General features: G+C 45.0%; 1 protein-coding gene across 1 annotated transcript in view; it reads left to right on the top strand.

Annotated features, from left to right (window-relative positions):
- Positions 1 to 5046, top strand: part of KIF3C (kinesin family member 3C) — a 35989-nt gene extending 30943 nt beyond the window's left edge. Inside the window, exons 6-8 of the mRNA XM_027966582.3 lie at positions 1866 to 1974; positions 2134 to 2306; positions 2546 to 5046. Of these exons, the coding sequence (XP_027822383.1) occupies positions 1866 to 1974; positions 2134 to 2306; positions 2546 to 2642 (379 nt within the window). The 3' untranslated portion in view covers positions 2643 to 5046. The remainder of the gene's footprint in view (positions 1 to 1865; positions 1975 to 2133; positions 2307 to 2545) is intronic.
- The last annotated feature ends 12759 nt before the right edge of the window (positions 5047 to 17805 follow it).

Raw genomic sequence — 17805 nt, 5'->3', positions numbered from 1 at the left:
CCTCTTGATGAAAGTGAAAGAGGAGAGTGAAAAAGTTGGCTTAAAGCTCAACATTCAGAAAATGAAGATCATGGCATCTGGTCCCATCACTTCATGGGAAATAGATGGGGGAACAGTGGAAACAGTGTCAGACTTTATTTTTTGGGGCTCCAAAATCACTGCAGATGGTGATTGCAGCCATGAAATTAAAAGACGCTTACTCCTTGGAAGGAAAGTTATGACCAACCTGGATAGCATATTCAAAAGCAGAGACATTAGTTTGCCCACAAAGGTCCGTCTAGTCAAGGCTATGGTTTTTCCAGTAGTCATGTATGGATGTGAGAGTTGGACTGTGAAGAAAGCTGAGCGCCAAAGAATTGATACTTTTGAAGTGTGGTGTTGGAGAAGACTCCTGAGAGTCCCTTGGACTGCAAGGAGATCCAACCAGTCCATTCTAAAGGAGATCAGCCCTTGGTGTTCTTTGGAAGGACTGATGCTAAAGCTGAAACTCCAGTACTTTGGCCACCTTATGCGAAGAGTTGACTCATTGGAAAAGACTCTGATGCTGGGAGGGATTGGAGGCAGGAGGAGAAGGGGACGACAGAGGATGAGATGGCTGGATGGCATCATCGACTCAATGGATCTGAGTTTGGGTGAACTCCGGGAGTTGGTGATGGACAGGGAGGCCTGGCGTGCTGCAATTCATGGGGTTGCAAGGAGTCAGACACGACTGAGCGACTGAAATGAACTGAACTGAACTGAAATACAACTCATATATTGCATGGATGATTTGCAGATAATTTCTCCCATTTTATAAGGTTATGAAGATTTACTCCTTTGTTTTACCTAAGAGTCTTATAGGTTTAGCACTTACATTGAAGTCTATGATTAATTTTTAAGTTAGTTTTTTATGTATGGTACAAGGGAAGAATCCAACTTCGTTTTTTTATGTGTGTGGCTATCCAACTGTATCTGTGCCATTTGCTGAAGAGCCTATTCATGCCCCATTGAATAGTCTTGGTCCCCTTACAGAGAATCAGTTGCTTGTAATAAATATAAGGGTTTATTTCTAGATTCTTAATTCTGTTCCATTGATCCTTATGTCTTATGCCAGTATCACACAGCCTTCATTACTGTAACTTTGTAATTTTTTATTTTTTTATTAATGTATAGTTGAATTACAATGTTGTAATAAGTTTTGAGGGGCTTCCCTTATAGCTCAGTTGGTAAAGAATCTGCCTGCAATGCAGGAGACCCGGGTTCGATCCCTGGGTCAGGAAGATCCCCTGGAGGAGGAAATGACAGCCCACTCCAGTATTCTTGCCTGGAGAATCCCATGGACAGAGGAGCCTGGTGGGCTACAGTCCATGGGGTTGCAAAAGAGGGACACAACTTAGCAACTAAGCCACCACCAATAAGTTTTGAGACTGAAAAAATGTGACTCTTCTCCCTTTGTTCTTTTTCAAGACTGTTTTGGCTATTTTGGAGCTCTTGCATTTCGAGCCTGAGTTTCTAATCATTTTATTATATTAAAACCTATGAAAGAAAATGAAAAGCAGAACCACTAATTAATGGTTTATTGTAGTATGTGAAGCCAGTCTGTGAGTCTGACAGCTAAAATAAGATTGGATTGCCTTTCTTCATTCCAGTCTTCAGTCAGACCTTTTCACTGTGGAAAAAAATGGAAGCAACAAAAGTGAAGAAATGTCTTCTTGTGTTATTACTCTTTTGAGTTGTCAGATTGTATTAGAGCAAAGAGAAGCAAATTCCAGAACTCGCAGTCTGTGCAGCCTCCTGACTACCTGAATGATACGTAATCCTTCATGATATCATTCTCCCTATGTGTTCAGAGGAAATTGATTTAAAATATAGCCTCTTCCCTACAGCAATAGCAGCCAAATGAAGAAGCGGCCAACGTCTGCAGTGGGCTACAAGAGGCCGATCAGCCAGTATGCTCGGGTTGCCATGGCAATGGGGTCCCACCCCAGGTACAGGGTAAGAAGCTGGGAAATAGAAAGGGTGGGTGGATGCCTGCAACGGCTGCTTCCTCTATCTGCCTCATCACCCTTGCTACTCCCATTATCTCCCCGAGTGCCCAGAAGAGGCTGGCCATAAGGCCCAGGGCTCACCTCTGGCCTGATATTCCCGCCACAGGCTGAGAACATCATGTTTCTGGAGCTGGATGTGTCCCCGCCAGCGGTCTTTGAGATGGAATTCTCTCATGACCAAGACCAAGACCCCCGTGCACTACACATGGAGAGGCTGATGCGGTTGGACAGCTTTCTGGAAAGACCTTCCACGTCTAAAGTCCGGAAGTCCAGATCCTGGTCAGTATCATTATGGTCAGTGTGGGCAATGGACTTAGCGCGGAAACCGCAGTTGGGGAGGTCGGGGGCTGGTGGACATTGAGGAGGGTTGTGGTTGTACCCAAAGGGCGTGAAGGGAGACTGATAATTGGGGCTGTGAGGGCTGAGTTCCTACAGAGACAGGATGAGGGAAAGAAAAGTTCTCACTTTTTTCCGTTTCCTGCACCCCCAACCCCCCAACCTCATCTACACCCCTGCAGGTGCCAGAGTCCTCAGCGGCCTCCACCTCCCACCGCACACGGCTCGCTGGCCGCCGCTGCTGCTCTGCGCCCCACGACAGTGCTCGACCACGAGTGACAACCTTCCGTCGGGCTTGCCCCGTCCCCCCCCGCCCAGACCCCCAGGGACGGGGTGGCCAACCCTGGCTCATCTCGCTGCCGCTCGGTGTGCGTGCGTGCGTGCGTGTGCGTGTGTGGGCGCATGTGCGTGTGCGGGCGCATGTGCGTGTGCGTATGTTGGGGGAGGGACCCCGGCAGGCGTGCTTCTGCCGGCTCTTAGCCTCCTTTATTTAATTAATGTTATTTATTCGTGGAACTCAGTTCGTGTGGGAAAGGAGCCCTCGCCTGACCCTGCCGTGCTCACCGCCCAGCCACCACCTCCTCTTGCCTTTAGACCCCACCCCGCTGCCCCAGTCAGCCCTCACTCTCCTTCCGGTCAGTTGTGCCCAGAAAGGAAGACGCAGGTGCCTGTGTGCATTTTATTCTACCTGGCTTCTCCCGGAATCTCCCATCTCCTGTGCCGCCGGTGAGCAGCTGCTGAGCGCTTTCTGGGACTAGAGAAATAGAAGATGTGTGCTGAGGCCAGAAGACATCCATCCTGCCGATGGTGACCGTGTGCTTCGGGTGGAGGGAGAGCCCCACTCTCCGCTTTCCGGGCTTCAAACAGCCTCTTTCCACTTCTCGGGCTCCTTACCAAGGACTCCAGTGACCCCATCTGCGCAGCCCATGCTTTTCAGCTTTGGCAAGAACTCATGGCTTCCCGAACTGTTTACTGCCCACCTTCCCAACTTGGGGAAGGGAACTGTGAACCGACCAGTCGCTGCCTCCTCGGGACCTCCGGGATATGGAACAGTAATGGAGACAGTGTGGACAGTCATCAAGGGACGTCCATTTGTTTCCATTCCCTCTGAGAAGTCACTTTGGCCGACAAGGAATCAGGCCAACTCTCCATCTTTGAGATGCTGCTGCTTCCAGCCCTCATCATTCCCTGCAGCTGCCTGTATCCCCGCTACTAGTGGGAGGATCAGTGTCCTCCCTCTGGCTAAGCAAAGGCACCGGAATCTGATGCTTCTCCCCGCTCATGGAGCACAGGAGATGGAGACCCAGGCACAACCTGCCAACTCTGCCCATTGCCCCTGTTCCTGAATCAGATTTGTTGGGCAGTGTTTTGTTGACAAGACTGACCCTTCAGCATTGTGCAAATTGGTCCCTAAGGAAATCCTTTCACTTCCTTTTGTGACATCCCAAGATGTCTCCGGGTATCTCGGGTAAATTTCTACCAAAAAGAAAGATAAATTGTCATTGACTTACCTTTTAAGTGTATATTTTGGTGGAAGAATGAAGAGGTAGTCATGAATGAAAACACATAGTTTGGGACTGAAAAACGACCTAATATGGAGTCTCCAGTTACTAGAATATGAGGAGTTTAGTCACTGGGGAAAGGCATGAAGCTGACAGGGCTGCTTAAAATCTGGTGTGTGGGAGGTGGTGGTGGGGAGTGGCTACCTGGTTATTCTCTTTCCATCAGGAAATGAACCCTTCTTGGACACAGCTCAGTTTCTACCCTGAGGACCAAACTGTGGTTTGGTTTACTTCAATGATGTCATTGCTGCTGTAACTATGATGCCAGGTGGTTGGGCCATTCATTTTCCACTGGCTCCTGTCCTTCAAGGAAACAACATTTTTCATCAGAGCCCAGAAGATGGTTTGAGACTCAGGATTCAGATCAGAGATTCGGCTGTGGCTAGGATAGGAGTGGTGTGTAGAAATTTTCCAGGTGGCCTGGGCGCAGAGGGACCTCCAGGCCTGCATTGAGCAGCCTCTCCCAGTGATCTCTTTCTTGTTTGTGGATGAAGCCTCATGTGTTACCCTTATTCATCACTTGGACACATCGACTGCATTGTCTGCTCACTTGACCCTCACAGTCTTATAGCACAATGTACCCAACTTCCGCACCCTCAGTTGGAGGGCTGGGCCCAAGGTGTGGTCAGAGGAGGAGTTCCTGCCTGCAGTTTGTGTATGTGTGTGCGTGCGCGTGTTTATGTGTGTGTGTGTGTTTACCTCCACAGGGGACACTTTACACTCCGTGTAAGATATGCTGGGAACAGGGCCACCGGGGTGGCTGGATCTCAGTCTCTCCGTCTCTCTTTCTCTTCTTTTCCTTTTGATGTATCCAACACTTGGTTGACAAAGTAAGGGCCTTGATTAGGACCAAATTTCCATGTCTATTGCTATGGTCTTTATTTAGGACAGCGATTAACAAGGCAGTGGCCCATTCTTTTCACTCTATACAGTTGACGATACAGGACATATGTAATATATAAATATATATATAAAACATTACCCTCTGTCTCCTTGGCTTAGGATGAGATCTCTCTGTCAAGCTGAAATGCACCTGCAGCTCAGTGCTGCCAGCAGCCTGCAGGCCCCAGCCCTGTTCAAATTAACACAGTCGATAATAAAGGAATGAGTATCGTTACAAAGTTGGTTGCCTGCCTTCTCTTCCCTTTGACTCTTTCTGCATTTCTTTTTTATGGTCTCCCTTCTTTCTCTTCCGTGGTTTTTTTCCGAGAGGGGTTCAAGAGTACTTGGAGCCCAGCGGGAGTGATCAGCACCTGGGAACACTGGCTACTTCATAACGGGCTCCATCTGAGCAGTGGGGCCAAAGGGGCAGGACTTGGGCTCTAGGCTGAAGCCTGTGCCCGAGTTATGGCAGCAGCTGTTTGTGTTCTAGGCTAGCAGTCCCCTTCCAGTTCGTTTTGAGCTATGAGCAGATTTCAGAACTGCCTAGATGCTGTCCACATTAGCTGTCAGTATCATTTCACAGCTCTGCCCCTTCTGTTTCTCTGTTTATCAGCCAAGAGAGATTAAAACGGGCAATAATGTGGGAAAAGCACATCCGTATGCTTGGCACATGGTGGGTACCGAATTAAAATAATTAAAAACTAGTTTCCTCTCACCCTGTCTTCCCAAGGCCTCTTTTCCTCCCTCTGAGTTCGTCTGCTGGCTCCTTGTAGTGTGGCAGTCTTAAAGGAAATGAGAAGTAGTTGCTGCTAAAAAAATGTAAAGCCCAGGGAGTTGCCTGGCAGTCCAGTGGTGGGGACCAGGTTAGATCACTGCTCAGGGAACTAAGATCCCACAGGCCCCGTGGCACAGCAAAAAAATATAAAATGGTGATATTGATGGTTTCCTGGAGGGGCCTCCTTCCTTTACTCTGGGCTCCAGCCCTGAGATCTAAGGGGGTTCTGGGGCTCTGCTGCTTTAGGGATTTGTCAGGTATTTTTAGGTATCGATAATTTGCTGTCATGCTAAGTCGCTTCAGTAGTGTTTGACTCTTTGTGACCCTATGGACTATCCCCCCAAGCTCCTCTATCCAAGGGGTATGGACTGTAGCCCGCCAGGCTCATCTGTCCAAGGCATTCTCCAGGCAAGAATGCTAGAGCTGATTGCCATGACCTCCTCCAAAGAATTGTCTCCTGCATTGACAGGCAGGTTCTTTACCACTAGTGCCACCTGGGAAGCCCAATCTTTATACACCTATAGTTCTCCCAGGTAGGAGTTATTGTCCCTAGTTTACAGAAGATATAGGGAAACTTGGCCAAAGATGTGGGCTTAGTGATGAGGCGGTGAAGCCTGTAATATTTGATTCTGTGCCTCATCTCACTAGCCCATCTGTACCTTGGAACTGATAGGCACCCTACATGTTCCACAAGTAGTGCAAGCCTGGGACAAAAGGGAAGAGTGGTGGGAATAAACCAAATCTCCAGACCCTTATTCTTGAGATCCTATTTTAAAGCCACGCATTCCTCCTATTAGCTGTGGGCTCACTTGAGTGGCTGAGCTAGGTGGTTCCAGAATTCCAGTGAAACAGCCAAAGGGCAGAAGCTTACCCTTGGCTGGGGTCTCTTGTAGACAGCTTTGTTGTTGATAAGGCAACTGCCAGGTTTCTTTTCTTCCTGGGCACCTGATCTCCACAGAGTCACTTCTTTCTGTTTTCAGTTGCCTAAGGCTAAGTGTGTGTTAATTAGAACTCTTCCCCACGACTAAAGATTCTCTTAAGCTGGCCTGAACAAAATAAGGACACTCAGAAACATGCTGTGGACCCCCAAGGACAAGGACAGACTACGTCCTCAGGAACAACCTAGTACCAGGGACTCAGACCCTACAAGGACCCTCTTTATCTCACTGCTCTTCTGTCTGTGTGAGGTGCATGATCTTTCCTCAGCTGCTCCAGTCCGTGACTTAGAAAATACATCTGCCAACAGCTGTGTTTACATGACTCAGTCATTCGGAGAGACTTAGAAGTCCCAGTGCCAACTTCCTGGGAATGTGATTCCAATTCAGTGGTTTGGATCCGATGGATGGGAGCATGATATATGAACGTGACCTCCAAGAGTCCTACTTCTGTAACCACACGTATATGGGGTGATGGTGGTAGAAATATATTCCTCAAAAATGTTGGCGGGGCTAGCAGTAGGGGTGGAGTGTGCTCCGGGCAGTCAACAAAACAGATGTTCGCAACCAGTGTATCCATCACACAGAATGGCTTAAGAAAAATTTGCTCTGGGATCATCTTTTTCTTTTTTTTTCCTGGCCGTTTTTCTTATAACTTGCACTAAAATTGCCACCCTCAGAGGTTCTGCCTTATTACATCTAGGATAGATCTATTTGGTGGACGCTGCAGTTTGCCTTTCCAATATCCATTCTTCCCTTGTCTTTACTTACACAATAACTTTGTTCAAGGAGGGCAGTGCACCTAACTGAAAATACTCATATTCCCAGACTGTGCAGCGATGACACCCATAGGGCATAGTTTTGGCCAAGGAGATTTAAGTGGAAGTCAGCTAGGGATTTCTGGAAATGTTTTTGCTTTTCCTGAACACTCAGTTTCCCTCTTCCTGCCTAGAATTCAAACACACCTCCTGAAGTACATTCTTCACTGAAAAAAATACACCACATTTACTGAGCACCTCTTATCCTTGTATTCTAAGTTCTGTTCCAAGTGCTCGGTGTACATCAGTGAACAGAGCAGACAGAAGCCTCTGTCTTCATGGTGCTTAACTCTAGGATGGGGAGAAAGACATAAACAAGAAAAACCTCTTGTAGGTTCAGATGACATTATTTGTGACCCCAAAAATCAGAGAAAGGAAATGGGGAGCTCTAGATGCTGATGGTAGTGGTAATGGAGGTGGTGATGGTGGATGGTAGCCATTCCCTTAGTAGTCACTTACCAAGAAGGTGACATTGGAATAGAGTCTTGAAAGACGCAAGGAAGTGGACTCCAGGAGAGAGAAAGCAAATGCAAACTTTATAGATGAGAGTGTGTCAGACTTGTTCAAGGAGCAGCAGCCACATTGCAAGCTCGAGGCAACAAGCATACCAAGTAAAGATTTATGGACTGGAGAGACCGTGAAACGAAGTCCTTGGGTGGCGGGAGAGGTGAGGGGGTTTTGCTGCTGCACCAGCTTGAGTCTGTCTACTTCTAGACTTCTAATGGTGCCAGACAAACCCCCAGAGGTTTAAGCCAGTGTTGGAGGGATTTGCCAGGGATCTGCTTGTGAGAAGAGCACCTCCAAGTGATTCTAGTGAAAACTCACTCAAGTCCGAGAAAGGTGGCTGAAGCCATTTGTGATTCTGAGTCATGCTCTGGTGGGGCTGCCCTTCAAGCATCAAGTCCACCTGCCTGCATAAACACCAGAACTGCCCTCGAGGATGGTAAAGGCAGAGGACACAGAGGGTGCTTCAGAGCCCCTGTGCTCAACCACATGCCCCCTCTTCAAAACCAGGTGGAGTGAGGTGGTGAGGGGCTGCTACCTTGTTTGGGCTAGAAGACCAAAGTGATTATTTATTAATATCCAAAACTCCCTTTTTGCAATAAGGAAAAGTACACCCAGAAAAGGAAAGTAATTTCCCCAAAGTTACATGAATGGTGTGCAAGCTGGGCCTGGGGAGCATAAGGACTTGTTTTCTAGACACACTATTTATGTTTTTTTTGTGTTTTTAAAAAATAATTTAAAACTTGCAGAAAAGTTGTAAGAATCACACTAAGAACTCCCCTATACTCTTAGCAATAGCAACCCACTCCAGTACTCTTGCCTGGAAAATCCCATGGACGGAGGAGCCTGGTGGGCTGCAGTCCATGGGGTTGCTAAGAGTCGGACACAACTGAGTGTCTTCACTTTCACTTTTCACTTTCATGCATTGGAGAAGGAAATGGCAACCCACTCCAGTGTTCTTGCCTGGAGAATCCCAGGGACAGGGGAGCCTGGTGGGCTGCCGCCTATGGGGTGGCACAGAGTCAGACACAAATGAAGTGACTTAGCAGCAGCATATTCTTAGCCCAGAGACCCTGTTCAAGTTTTGCCAGCTGTCCCAAGAATGGCCTTTATAGCAAAAGGATCCAATCCAGGATCATGTATTGTATTTAACTGTCACATCTCTTTAGTCTTCTTCTTGATCTTTACACCTACCTTAACATTCTTTAATGTTACAGGCCAGTCAATTTGTAGACTGTCCCTCAATTCAGATTTGTCTGAGATCTCCCTTGATTAGAGTCAGGTGATGCACAGAAGTGATGCTGTGGTCCTTTCATCGTATCCCGTCGGGTGGAACATGATGACATTGCTTTGTCCTGTGCTGGTAATGTTCAGTTTGATCACTTATTAAGGTGGTGTCTGCCAGGTTTCTCTACTGTAAAGCAGTCACCCTTTACCCATTTGTAAGTAATAAGCATCTTCTGAGGAGGTACTGTGCAGTTATGTAAACATTCCACTGCTCTAAATTTCACCCATGATTGGTTTTAATATCCATTGATAATTTCCTGCTTGAATGAACTATTATTATATGGTTGACAAACAGTGGCCTTTAAATTCCATTATTTTTCCTACATTTATTAGTTGACATTAATGTGTTAGAAAGAAACTTGCTTTCTCTTCTCCTTGTTTTTTGTTTATTTATATCAGTATGGACTCATGGATTCTTTTGATATTCAAAGAATTGTAATCCATCATTACTATGAGGTGTTTTTTTTTTTTTTTTTTACTATGAGTTGTTTTGACACTCAGATTATCCCAGATTTGATCAGTGGCAGTGCCATCAAGCTGGCTTCTGTGTCCTTTTGAAATTAATGTTCCTGTTATATATATATATTTAAATTTATTTATTTACTTGGCTGTGTAAGGTTTTAGTTGCAGCCTGTGAGCTTAGTTGCCCTGAAGCATGTGGGATCTTAGTTTCCCTAATCAAGGATCAAACCTGCATTCCTTGCATTGGAAGGCAGATTCTTAACCACTGGGCCACCAGGGAAGTCCCAAATGTTCTCACTATGTTTTAAATACATCCTTCCAGTTCAGTTCAGTCGCTCAGTCATGTCCGACTTTGTGACCCCATGAATCACAGCACACCAGGCCTCCCTGTCCATCACCAATTCCTGGAGTTCACTCAAACTCACGTCCATCGAGTTGGTGATGTCATCCAGCCATCCCATCCTCTGTCATCCCCTTCTCCTCCTGCCCCCAATCCCTCCCAGCATCAGAGTTTTCCCCAATAAGTCAAACTTTCTGGTAAAAAAAAAAAATGTTCCAGATTTATCACAAGAATCCTGATTCCTTTTAGTGAATGGTATGCTGCTGCTGCTGCTGCTAAGTCACCTCAGTCGTGTCCGACTCTGTGTGACCCCAGAGATGGCAGCCCACCAGGCTCCCCCGCCCCTGGGATTCTCCAGGCAAGAACACTGGAGTGGGTTGCCATTTCCTTCTCCAGTGCATGAAAGTGAAAAGTGAAAGTGAAGTCGCTCAGTCATGTCCGACTCCTAGCGACCCCATGGACTGCAGCCTACCAGGCTCCTCCGTCCATGGGATTTCCCAGGCAAGAGTACTGGAGTGGAGTGCTGTTGCCTTCTGGAGAATGGTATACTTACTTCTAATGGCAATCTCTACCACCAGGCTCTCTCTATGCTCAGGCTCTCTTAATAGAGAGTGAAAAAAATATATATATAGTACATACATAGTTACACATACACACACACTTTACAACTGTATTGACTTTGCCTCTCTATCTATGAGTTCACACCAATTTCTCCAGTTCCAATGAACATCTAGAGTTCATTCCACCATTCCTGTTTTTCATATTTATAACTCTTTCCCCTGACAGTTAAGAAACCTGACCCCTATTAACCTCAATATATTTATTGATACTTATTTGCCTAATTCCTTTGTTTGTGGCCAATTTCTTGACCCCCACACAGCCTCCCCCTAGTGGCTCAGTTCAATTCAGTTCAGTCGCTCAGTCATGTCCCACTCTTTGCAACCCCATGAACCACAGCATGCCAGGCCTCCCTGCCCATCACCAACTCCCAGAGTCTACCCAAACCCGTGTTCATTGAGTCGGTGATGCCATCCAGCCATCTCATCCTCTGTCGTCCACTTCTCCTCCTGCCCTCAATCTTTCCCAGCATCAGGGTCTTTTCAAATGAGTCAGTTCTTCACATCAGGTGGCTTAAGTATTGGAGTTTCAGCTTTAGCATCAGTCCTTCCAAGGAACACCCAGGACTGATCTCCTTTAAGATGGACTGGTTGGATCTCCTTGCAGTCCAAGGGACTCTCAAAAGTCTTCTTCAACACCACAGTTCAAAAGCATCAATTCTTCAGCACTCAGCTTTTTTTATAGTCCAACTCTTACATCCATTCATGACCACTGGAAAAAACATAGCCTTGACTAGACGGACCTTTGTTGACAAAGTAATGTCTCTGTTTTTTAATATGCTGTCTAGGTTGGTCATAACTTTCCTTCCAAGGAGTAAGCGTCTTTTAATTTCATGGCTGCAGTCACCATCTGCAGTGATTTTGGAGCCCCCCAAAATAAAGTCAGCCACTGTTTCCTCTGTTTCTCCATCTATTTGCCATGAAGTGTGGGACCGGATGCCATGATCTTAGTTTTCTGAATGTTGAGCTTTAAGCCAACTTTTTCCACTCTCCTCTTTCACCACAGTGGTAAAGAATCTACCTGCAATGCGGGAGCTGCAGGAGACTCAGGTTCTATCCCTGGGTTGGGAAGATCCCCTGGAGAGGGAAATGGCAACCCACTCCAGTATAGTTGCCTGGAGAATCCTATGGACAGAGAAGCCTGGTGGGTTACAGTCCATAGGGTTGCAAAGAATCGGACATGACTGAGCAATTTGTCACATAGCACACAGAGCTGCCACCCTGCTCAGCTGTCCTTTTCACATGAGCGCCAACATCTCTGGGAGGCCATGGTCTGCATAGCCATGTTTAACGACCAGATTGCCAAGGAGGGAGGAAGAAGGGGAGGGAACTGGGAAGTGTGGAGGGAGAGGGAGACACATATTTGAAGCAAAAACCTTCCTGTACTTTATATTTCTCTCTGTGTGCTGCAGCAAATTTAGAAAAGCACAGGAGGATGAGAAAAGAAAGGATGTGAACTGTCCCTGCTCTACCAAGAGTCACTCAGTCGTGTCCGACTCTTTGCAACCCATGGACTGTAGCCCACCAAGCCCCTCTGTCCATGGGATTCTCCAGGCAAGAATACTGGAATGGATTGCCATTTCCTTCTCCAGGGCATCTTCCCAACCCAGAGATCGAACCCAGGTCTCTCGCATTGCAGACAGACGCTTTAACCTCTGAGCCACCAGGGAAGCCAAATTGAGTAGTTAGGAAGAAATTCTTTTTTGAATGGTAAGAGGGGAAACACCCAGTGTGCTCACCACCCAGGAGCACTGCACACACATCTGGCTTCCACTGAGCACTGGGCCTCATGGGTGAATTGGCTGTAGCAGGGCCCCTCTCCTGTATGCCCCTAGTCCTGTATGCATCCAACTCCCTAGGGCATCTAAAATGATGGCTTTTACCCCCTCACCAGCAGTTTCTCATGGTAAGAGACACTGTAGAATTTACAAAGAATAAAGAGCCCTGTAAGTGTAAGGGGTTATTATTATGGTTGTATCAGGATATTAGATCAGTTGCTTAAAAGGGCATCCCAAATAACTGGGGTTTAAACAAAACTGTTTTATTACTCTCCCATATGGTAATATTGGTATAAGTGGACCAGGGCTGGTTTGCTGACTGATAGGGCTATTCCATGGGATTAGAAACCTACATTCTCTCCACCTTGTTGATTCAACATCTTTAGAGTGTTGTTCTTGTCCACAGGGCCAAGACACTCATCACTACATCTGTGCTCCCGTCCCTGGAAAGGGAAAACGGAGGAGTAGAGGGAGTAGTGCCCCGATCCTTAATGGGAACTGGAAGTTGCATAATCCTAGTGGCCAGAACTTTGTCATGCTCACCTTCAAGGTGGGGGTCTGGGTCTTTATCCTGGGTTGCTAATAATCAGAGATTTTATTATGGCACAACTGTGTGGAATGGCGCTGTTATTTGGTCACAAGATGAGCCCTGTATTCTCTAGATTCCTGCAAATTCCAGATGTGTGCTTCTGTCACAGACAGCAGAGCCGAGACTTGCAGGACTTGGACCTTTTACAGTTTTGGGGAGAGAAAGGAGAGCTCTAACCAAGAAAAAGGAACAAAATTAGCTACAGAAGTGAATAGGTAGAATGAGAAAACATAGCACTAATTATACAATTTAAAAGCCGACAAATATCACATCACAAAATTCAGAAAAATAGTATGATATGCTTACTGTTTAAAAACCTGATAGACCTCTCTAAAATTTTTCCCTGCATTTTCCGACTGTGCACTTTTGGATGCGTCTGAATACACCATAACTTTGCAATATTTTCTAGCCAGAAAAACATACAAAAACCCCAGATGCATAATTAATTCAGTGTCTCTTTTTAAAAATATTATTATTGAGAGTTTAGAAAAGTTTCTTTCTGCTTCACTTTATTATTGGCGCGTGCATGCTAACTTCAACTGTGCCCAACTCGTTGCAACCCTATGGATTGTAGCCCACCAAACTCCTCTGTCCGTGGGATTCTCCAGGCAAGAATATTGGAGTGGGTTGCCATGCTCTCCTCCAGGGGATCTTGCATACCTAGGGATCGAATCTGCATCTGCCTCATCTGTTGGTAGGCGGGTTCTTTACCATTAGCGCCACGTGGGGAAGCTGTCATATATTATTTTAGAATTATGATTTAATTTGGCAAAAACCTCTATCAAATTTCTTTCATATACGTGCTACAGGATTTCAGGGCATTTCAAGTTATTGATATATGTGTGCAATAACTAATCTTAGATACTGTTTGAAATAATAATACTCATTGACAAGTTTGTTGATGATATCCTAACTGTGATGGTTTATTATTAGTTTTTTATATCTTCATATGTCAGCATTGGGGGGATACAGAAAACATACAACATACACACAGATGTATTAGCTGTTTTAGTACTGTTGCAAGATTGTGTCTATAAGCACAAGAATTCTGATAAATTCTCTTTTGCACAACTTCCATCAAAAAGAGGAAAATGAACTGTGTGTTTATGATTAGAAACACTATGTTATGTATATTCCTGACAGGAGGGAATTTTCATTTTGATCAGGGATTGATGAGAACCAAATCGTCTGCTTATACTATTTTGCATGTCTGAAAACTGGAAGAATTTTCTACAGACGAGCTTTTGGCTCTGTAAATTTCAGACCTTGTCTCTCCTCACTATTCACCGATGTCTGATGCCAGGTACTGGAGGACTCTTTGTTACCAGTTTACGGTCTCTGGCCCTGCACTTTAATATTTTGCCACCTGAGTGAGTGAGTGGGCAGAGTGAGTTGTGAGGGGACTCTTGGCAGGTCTTCCTACCCTAGGTCAAATAGCAATATTCATCTAAACATTTAGACTGTGCGCCACATAAATATATCCCATTGAACCAAGCTAAATATGTCCCCAACTCAACTTCCTTTTAGTTAGATCTAAAATATACATGTAGCCATGACTTGAGGGTGTCAGGGAATTAGGAGTGGAGACAGTGGTTTTAAGTGACTACAGTAAAAATATCTTAGTTTTAGAATTCTTTTCCAATTTTATTTAATTAATTTTTGGCAGAGGGGCTTGCGGGATGTTAGTTCCCTGACCAGGGATTGAACCCAGGCTGTGGCAGTGAAAGAAAGTGCCAAGACCTAACCACAAGACCACCAGAGAATGTCCCCAATTTTATTGAGATATAATTGACATATAGCACTGTGTAAGTTTAAGGTATATAGTCTGACTATTTTATTTACATCCATCATGAAATGATTTCTACAATAAGTTTAGTGAACATTACCTCTTATAGATACAAAAATTGAAGAAATAGAAAAAAAAAGATTTTTTTCCTTGTGATGAGTGTTCTTAAGATTTAGTCTTTATGGGCTTACTTGGTAGATCAGTTTGTAAAGAAGCTGCCTGCAATGCAGGAGACCCCGGTTTGATTCCTTGGTAAGGAAGACCCACTGGAGAAGGGATAGGTTAACCCCTCCAGTATTTTTGAGCTTCCCTTGCGGTTCAATTGGTAAAGAATCCGCCTGTAATGCGGAAGAACTGGGTTTGATCCCTGGTTTGGCAAGATCCCCTGGAGAAGGAAAAGGCAATCCACTCCAGTATTCTGGCCTAGAGAATTCCATTTACTGTATAGTCCATGGGGTCGCAAAGAGTCAGACATGACTGAGTGACTTTCACTCTCTTAAAAACTTTATATATAATGTACAACAGTGTTAATTATATTTACCCTTAGTTCTTACTTATCTTCTAACTGGAAGATTGTACCTTTTGACTGCCTTTATCCAACCTGGTTCTCGCCAACTTCCCCACCCCTTTACAACCTGTAACCACAAATCCGTTCTCTTTTTCTAGGAGTTTGTTGGTTTCTTCATTTTGTAGGATAAGTGACCTACCACACAGTATAAGTGACTTACCACATATTACTTCCTGGTACATAGCATAGTGATTCGATATTCCTATACATTGCAAAATGGTCACTGCAATAAGTCTAGTTAGCATTTACTTTTATAATTTTTTAAAGAAACATGTGACTATATGATTACATTGTCAGGGCCCTCGGCCCCTGCAAGCAGGGTGTCCTGGGGTTTAAGCTTCCATATCTTCATAGTATGGCTTCCCTGGTGGCTCAGTGGTAAAGAATCTACCTTCCACTGCAAGAGACACAGATTTGATCCCTGGGTTGGGAAGACTCCCTGGAGAAGGAAATGGCAACCCACTCCAGTATTCTTGCCTGGGGAAATCCCATGGACAGAGGAGCCGGACACAACCCTGTTGACTGGACAGCAACAATAGCAACATCTTCATAGTAAATCCACCTCAGTACCCATAGGTGTCGACAGAGCTTTCATGGCAGTGATTCAAGGTAGAAACCAACTTTGCATTCCCCTCGGTAACCTAGCCCTGCTTTTCCAGCTCTCCTCTTCATACCACTTCCCTTCCAACCCACGTTCTGAAGACTTCTCTCTTCCTGATAAAGAGGATAGGCAATAATACGCCAGTATCACCACAGATAAATTTCTTAATGTGAAACTTTTTTAACTATAAGATTAATACATGCCTAGTCAGAACAGTTAAAAGAAATAAAAGAACATATACACACATGTGTACACACATTAGAAACTAAACAACATGTAGATAAATAATCTTAATAGTTTTATCTATGTAATTAGGCCACTAGTAACAATGGGCAGCTAAGAGCTGTCCAACCCACCCCGGGACTGTGCCCAGGCCCTGTTCAAAGGCATCATTCATGGAAGCCTGAACTTGTGCAGAGTGTTGCTTCTTAACCTGTGGTGTGTGTGTGTGTGTGTGTGTGTGTGTGTGCATATGTGTACTCATATGGGCACACACAAGTATACACACCCATGCTATACAGCAGGTACTGTGGAGAATGTGCTCTCTGTTTGGTTGGCAATCCTCTTTTTCAAAGATGCTTGTTGAACATGTGCTTCCTCACACAGCCCTGTGTTTGGTCTCTCTCCAAAGATGAGGAAGAGTTTCTAGATCCCAGGTATTCACACAGACATTCATTTTTAATGCCAAGCGTGTGTGACCACCATTTCCAAAGCCAGGGCCGAACCTGGAATGCAGCTGATTAGAGAACATCTTTATTTTAAAATAGGAGTAAAGTCTGATGAGACAGGCTGCTCTCACTGTAGGGAATTTAAGTGCTTGGGGTTGGCCTTCCTTCCTTCCTTCCTTTTTTGCCACACCTCTTTGTCTGTCTGTCTGTTTCTCTCTGTCTCTCTGTCTCTAGATCCAGTGGCCTACAAAAGGGAAATCAGTACTTTAAAAAGAAAACATGGCGGGAAGGGATAAATTAGGAGTTTGGGATCAATGCATACACACTACTATCTACAAAATAGAGAAACAACAAGGACCTACTGTATAGCACAGGAAGCTATATTCAATATCTTATATAACTTACAATGGAAAAGAATCTGAAAAAGAGTATATTTGTGTACATGTTAAGGGAAGCACACTGACTGAAACTGCCCACCCTGGCCAGGCACCATAGTAACCATTTGCATGAGCTGTGTTAGGAACAACGGAGGTAAGGAACCTGGTAAGGAACACGGAACTAATAAGCCACCACCAAACTGAAGAGTTCGGGAAAGGTCAAAAGGAGACACCACATGTCCGACCACCTCCCAGAATCCTTCTTGCTGGCATCCATCTTAGCTGAACAGGCGTGCACCACCAGGAAGGACTCTGAGTCTGAATGATTGGCTAAAAACAACCCGGAAACTAATCCCATCACCATTAAACCCGAGACTGCAAGCCATGTGACAGAGCTGTTCTCCTGGGTTCCCGTACCCTACTGCTCTCCACCGGATTGCTCTTTCCCAATAAAATCTCTTGCTTTGTCAGCACATCTGTCCCCTTGGACGATTCATTTCCGAGTGTTAGACATGAGCCCAGTTTCAGGTACCCCTTCCTGCAGCATATATGTACAACTGAATCACTTTGCCGTGTACATGAACCTAACACAACATTGCAAATCAACTATACTTCAATAAAAAAAAGAAAAAAATCCTCAAAAACAAACAAACAAAACAGGATTTTTAAATATTTTTTTGAGGAAGAAACGATAATATATTTTACCTGTCTACATTTTTAATGAGGAGTGAAGAACTAACAGTTTGTACGTTTACATATAAAACGTATGCTTTTTAATGTAAAACTAATAGTCAAACATATAAAAAAATTCAGTTCTACAATTCAGCTGGTTTTGTACTTGGCTGGTTAAGATACTCTTAGAAATAGAATGGAAATGGGTTTGCAGGAAAGAG

Source organism: Ovis aries, chromosome 3 (genome assembly GCF_016772045.2).
Source record: "Ovis aries strain OAR_USU_Benz2616 breed Rambouillet chromosome 3, ARS-UI_Ramb_v3.0, whole genome shotgun sequence".
Lineage (NCBI taxonomy): Eukaryota > Metazoa > Chordata > Mammalia > Artiodactyla > Bovidae > Ovis > Ovis aries.
The sequence above is the reverse complement of the archived record's forward strand: the minus strand, read 5'-3'. Positions and strand labels throughout refer to the sequence as shown.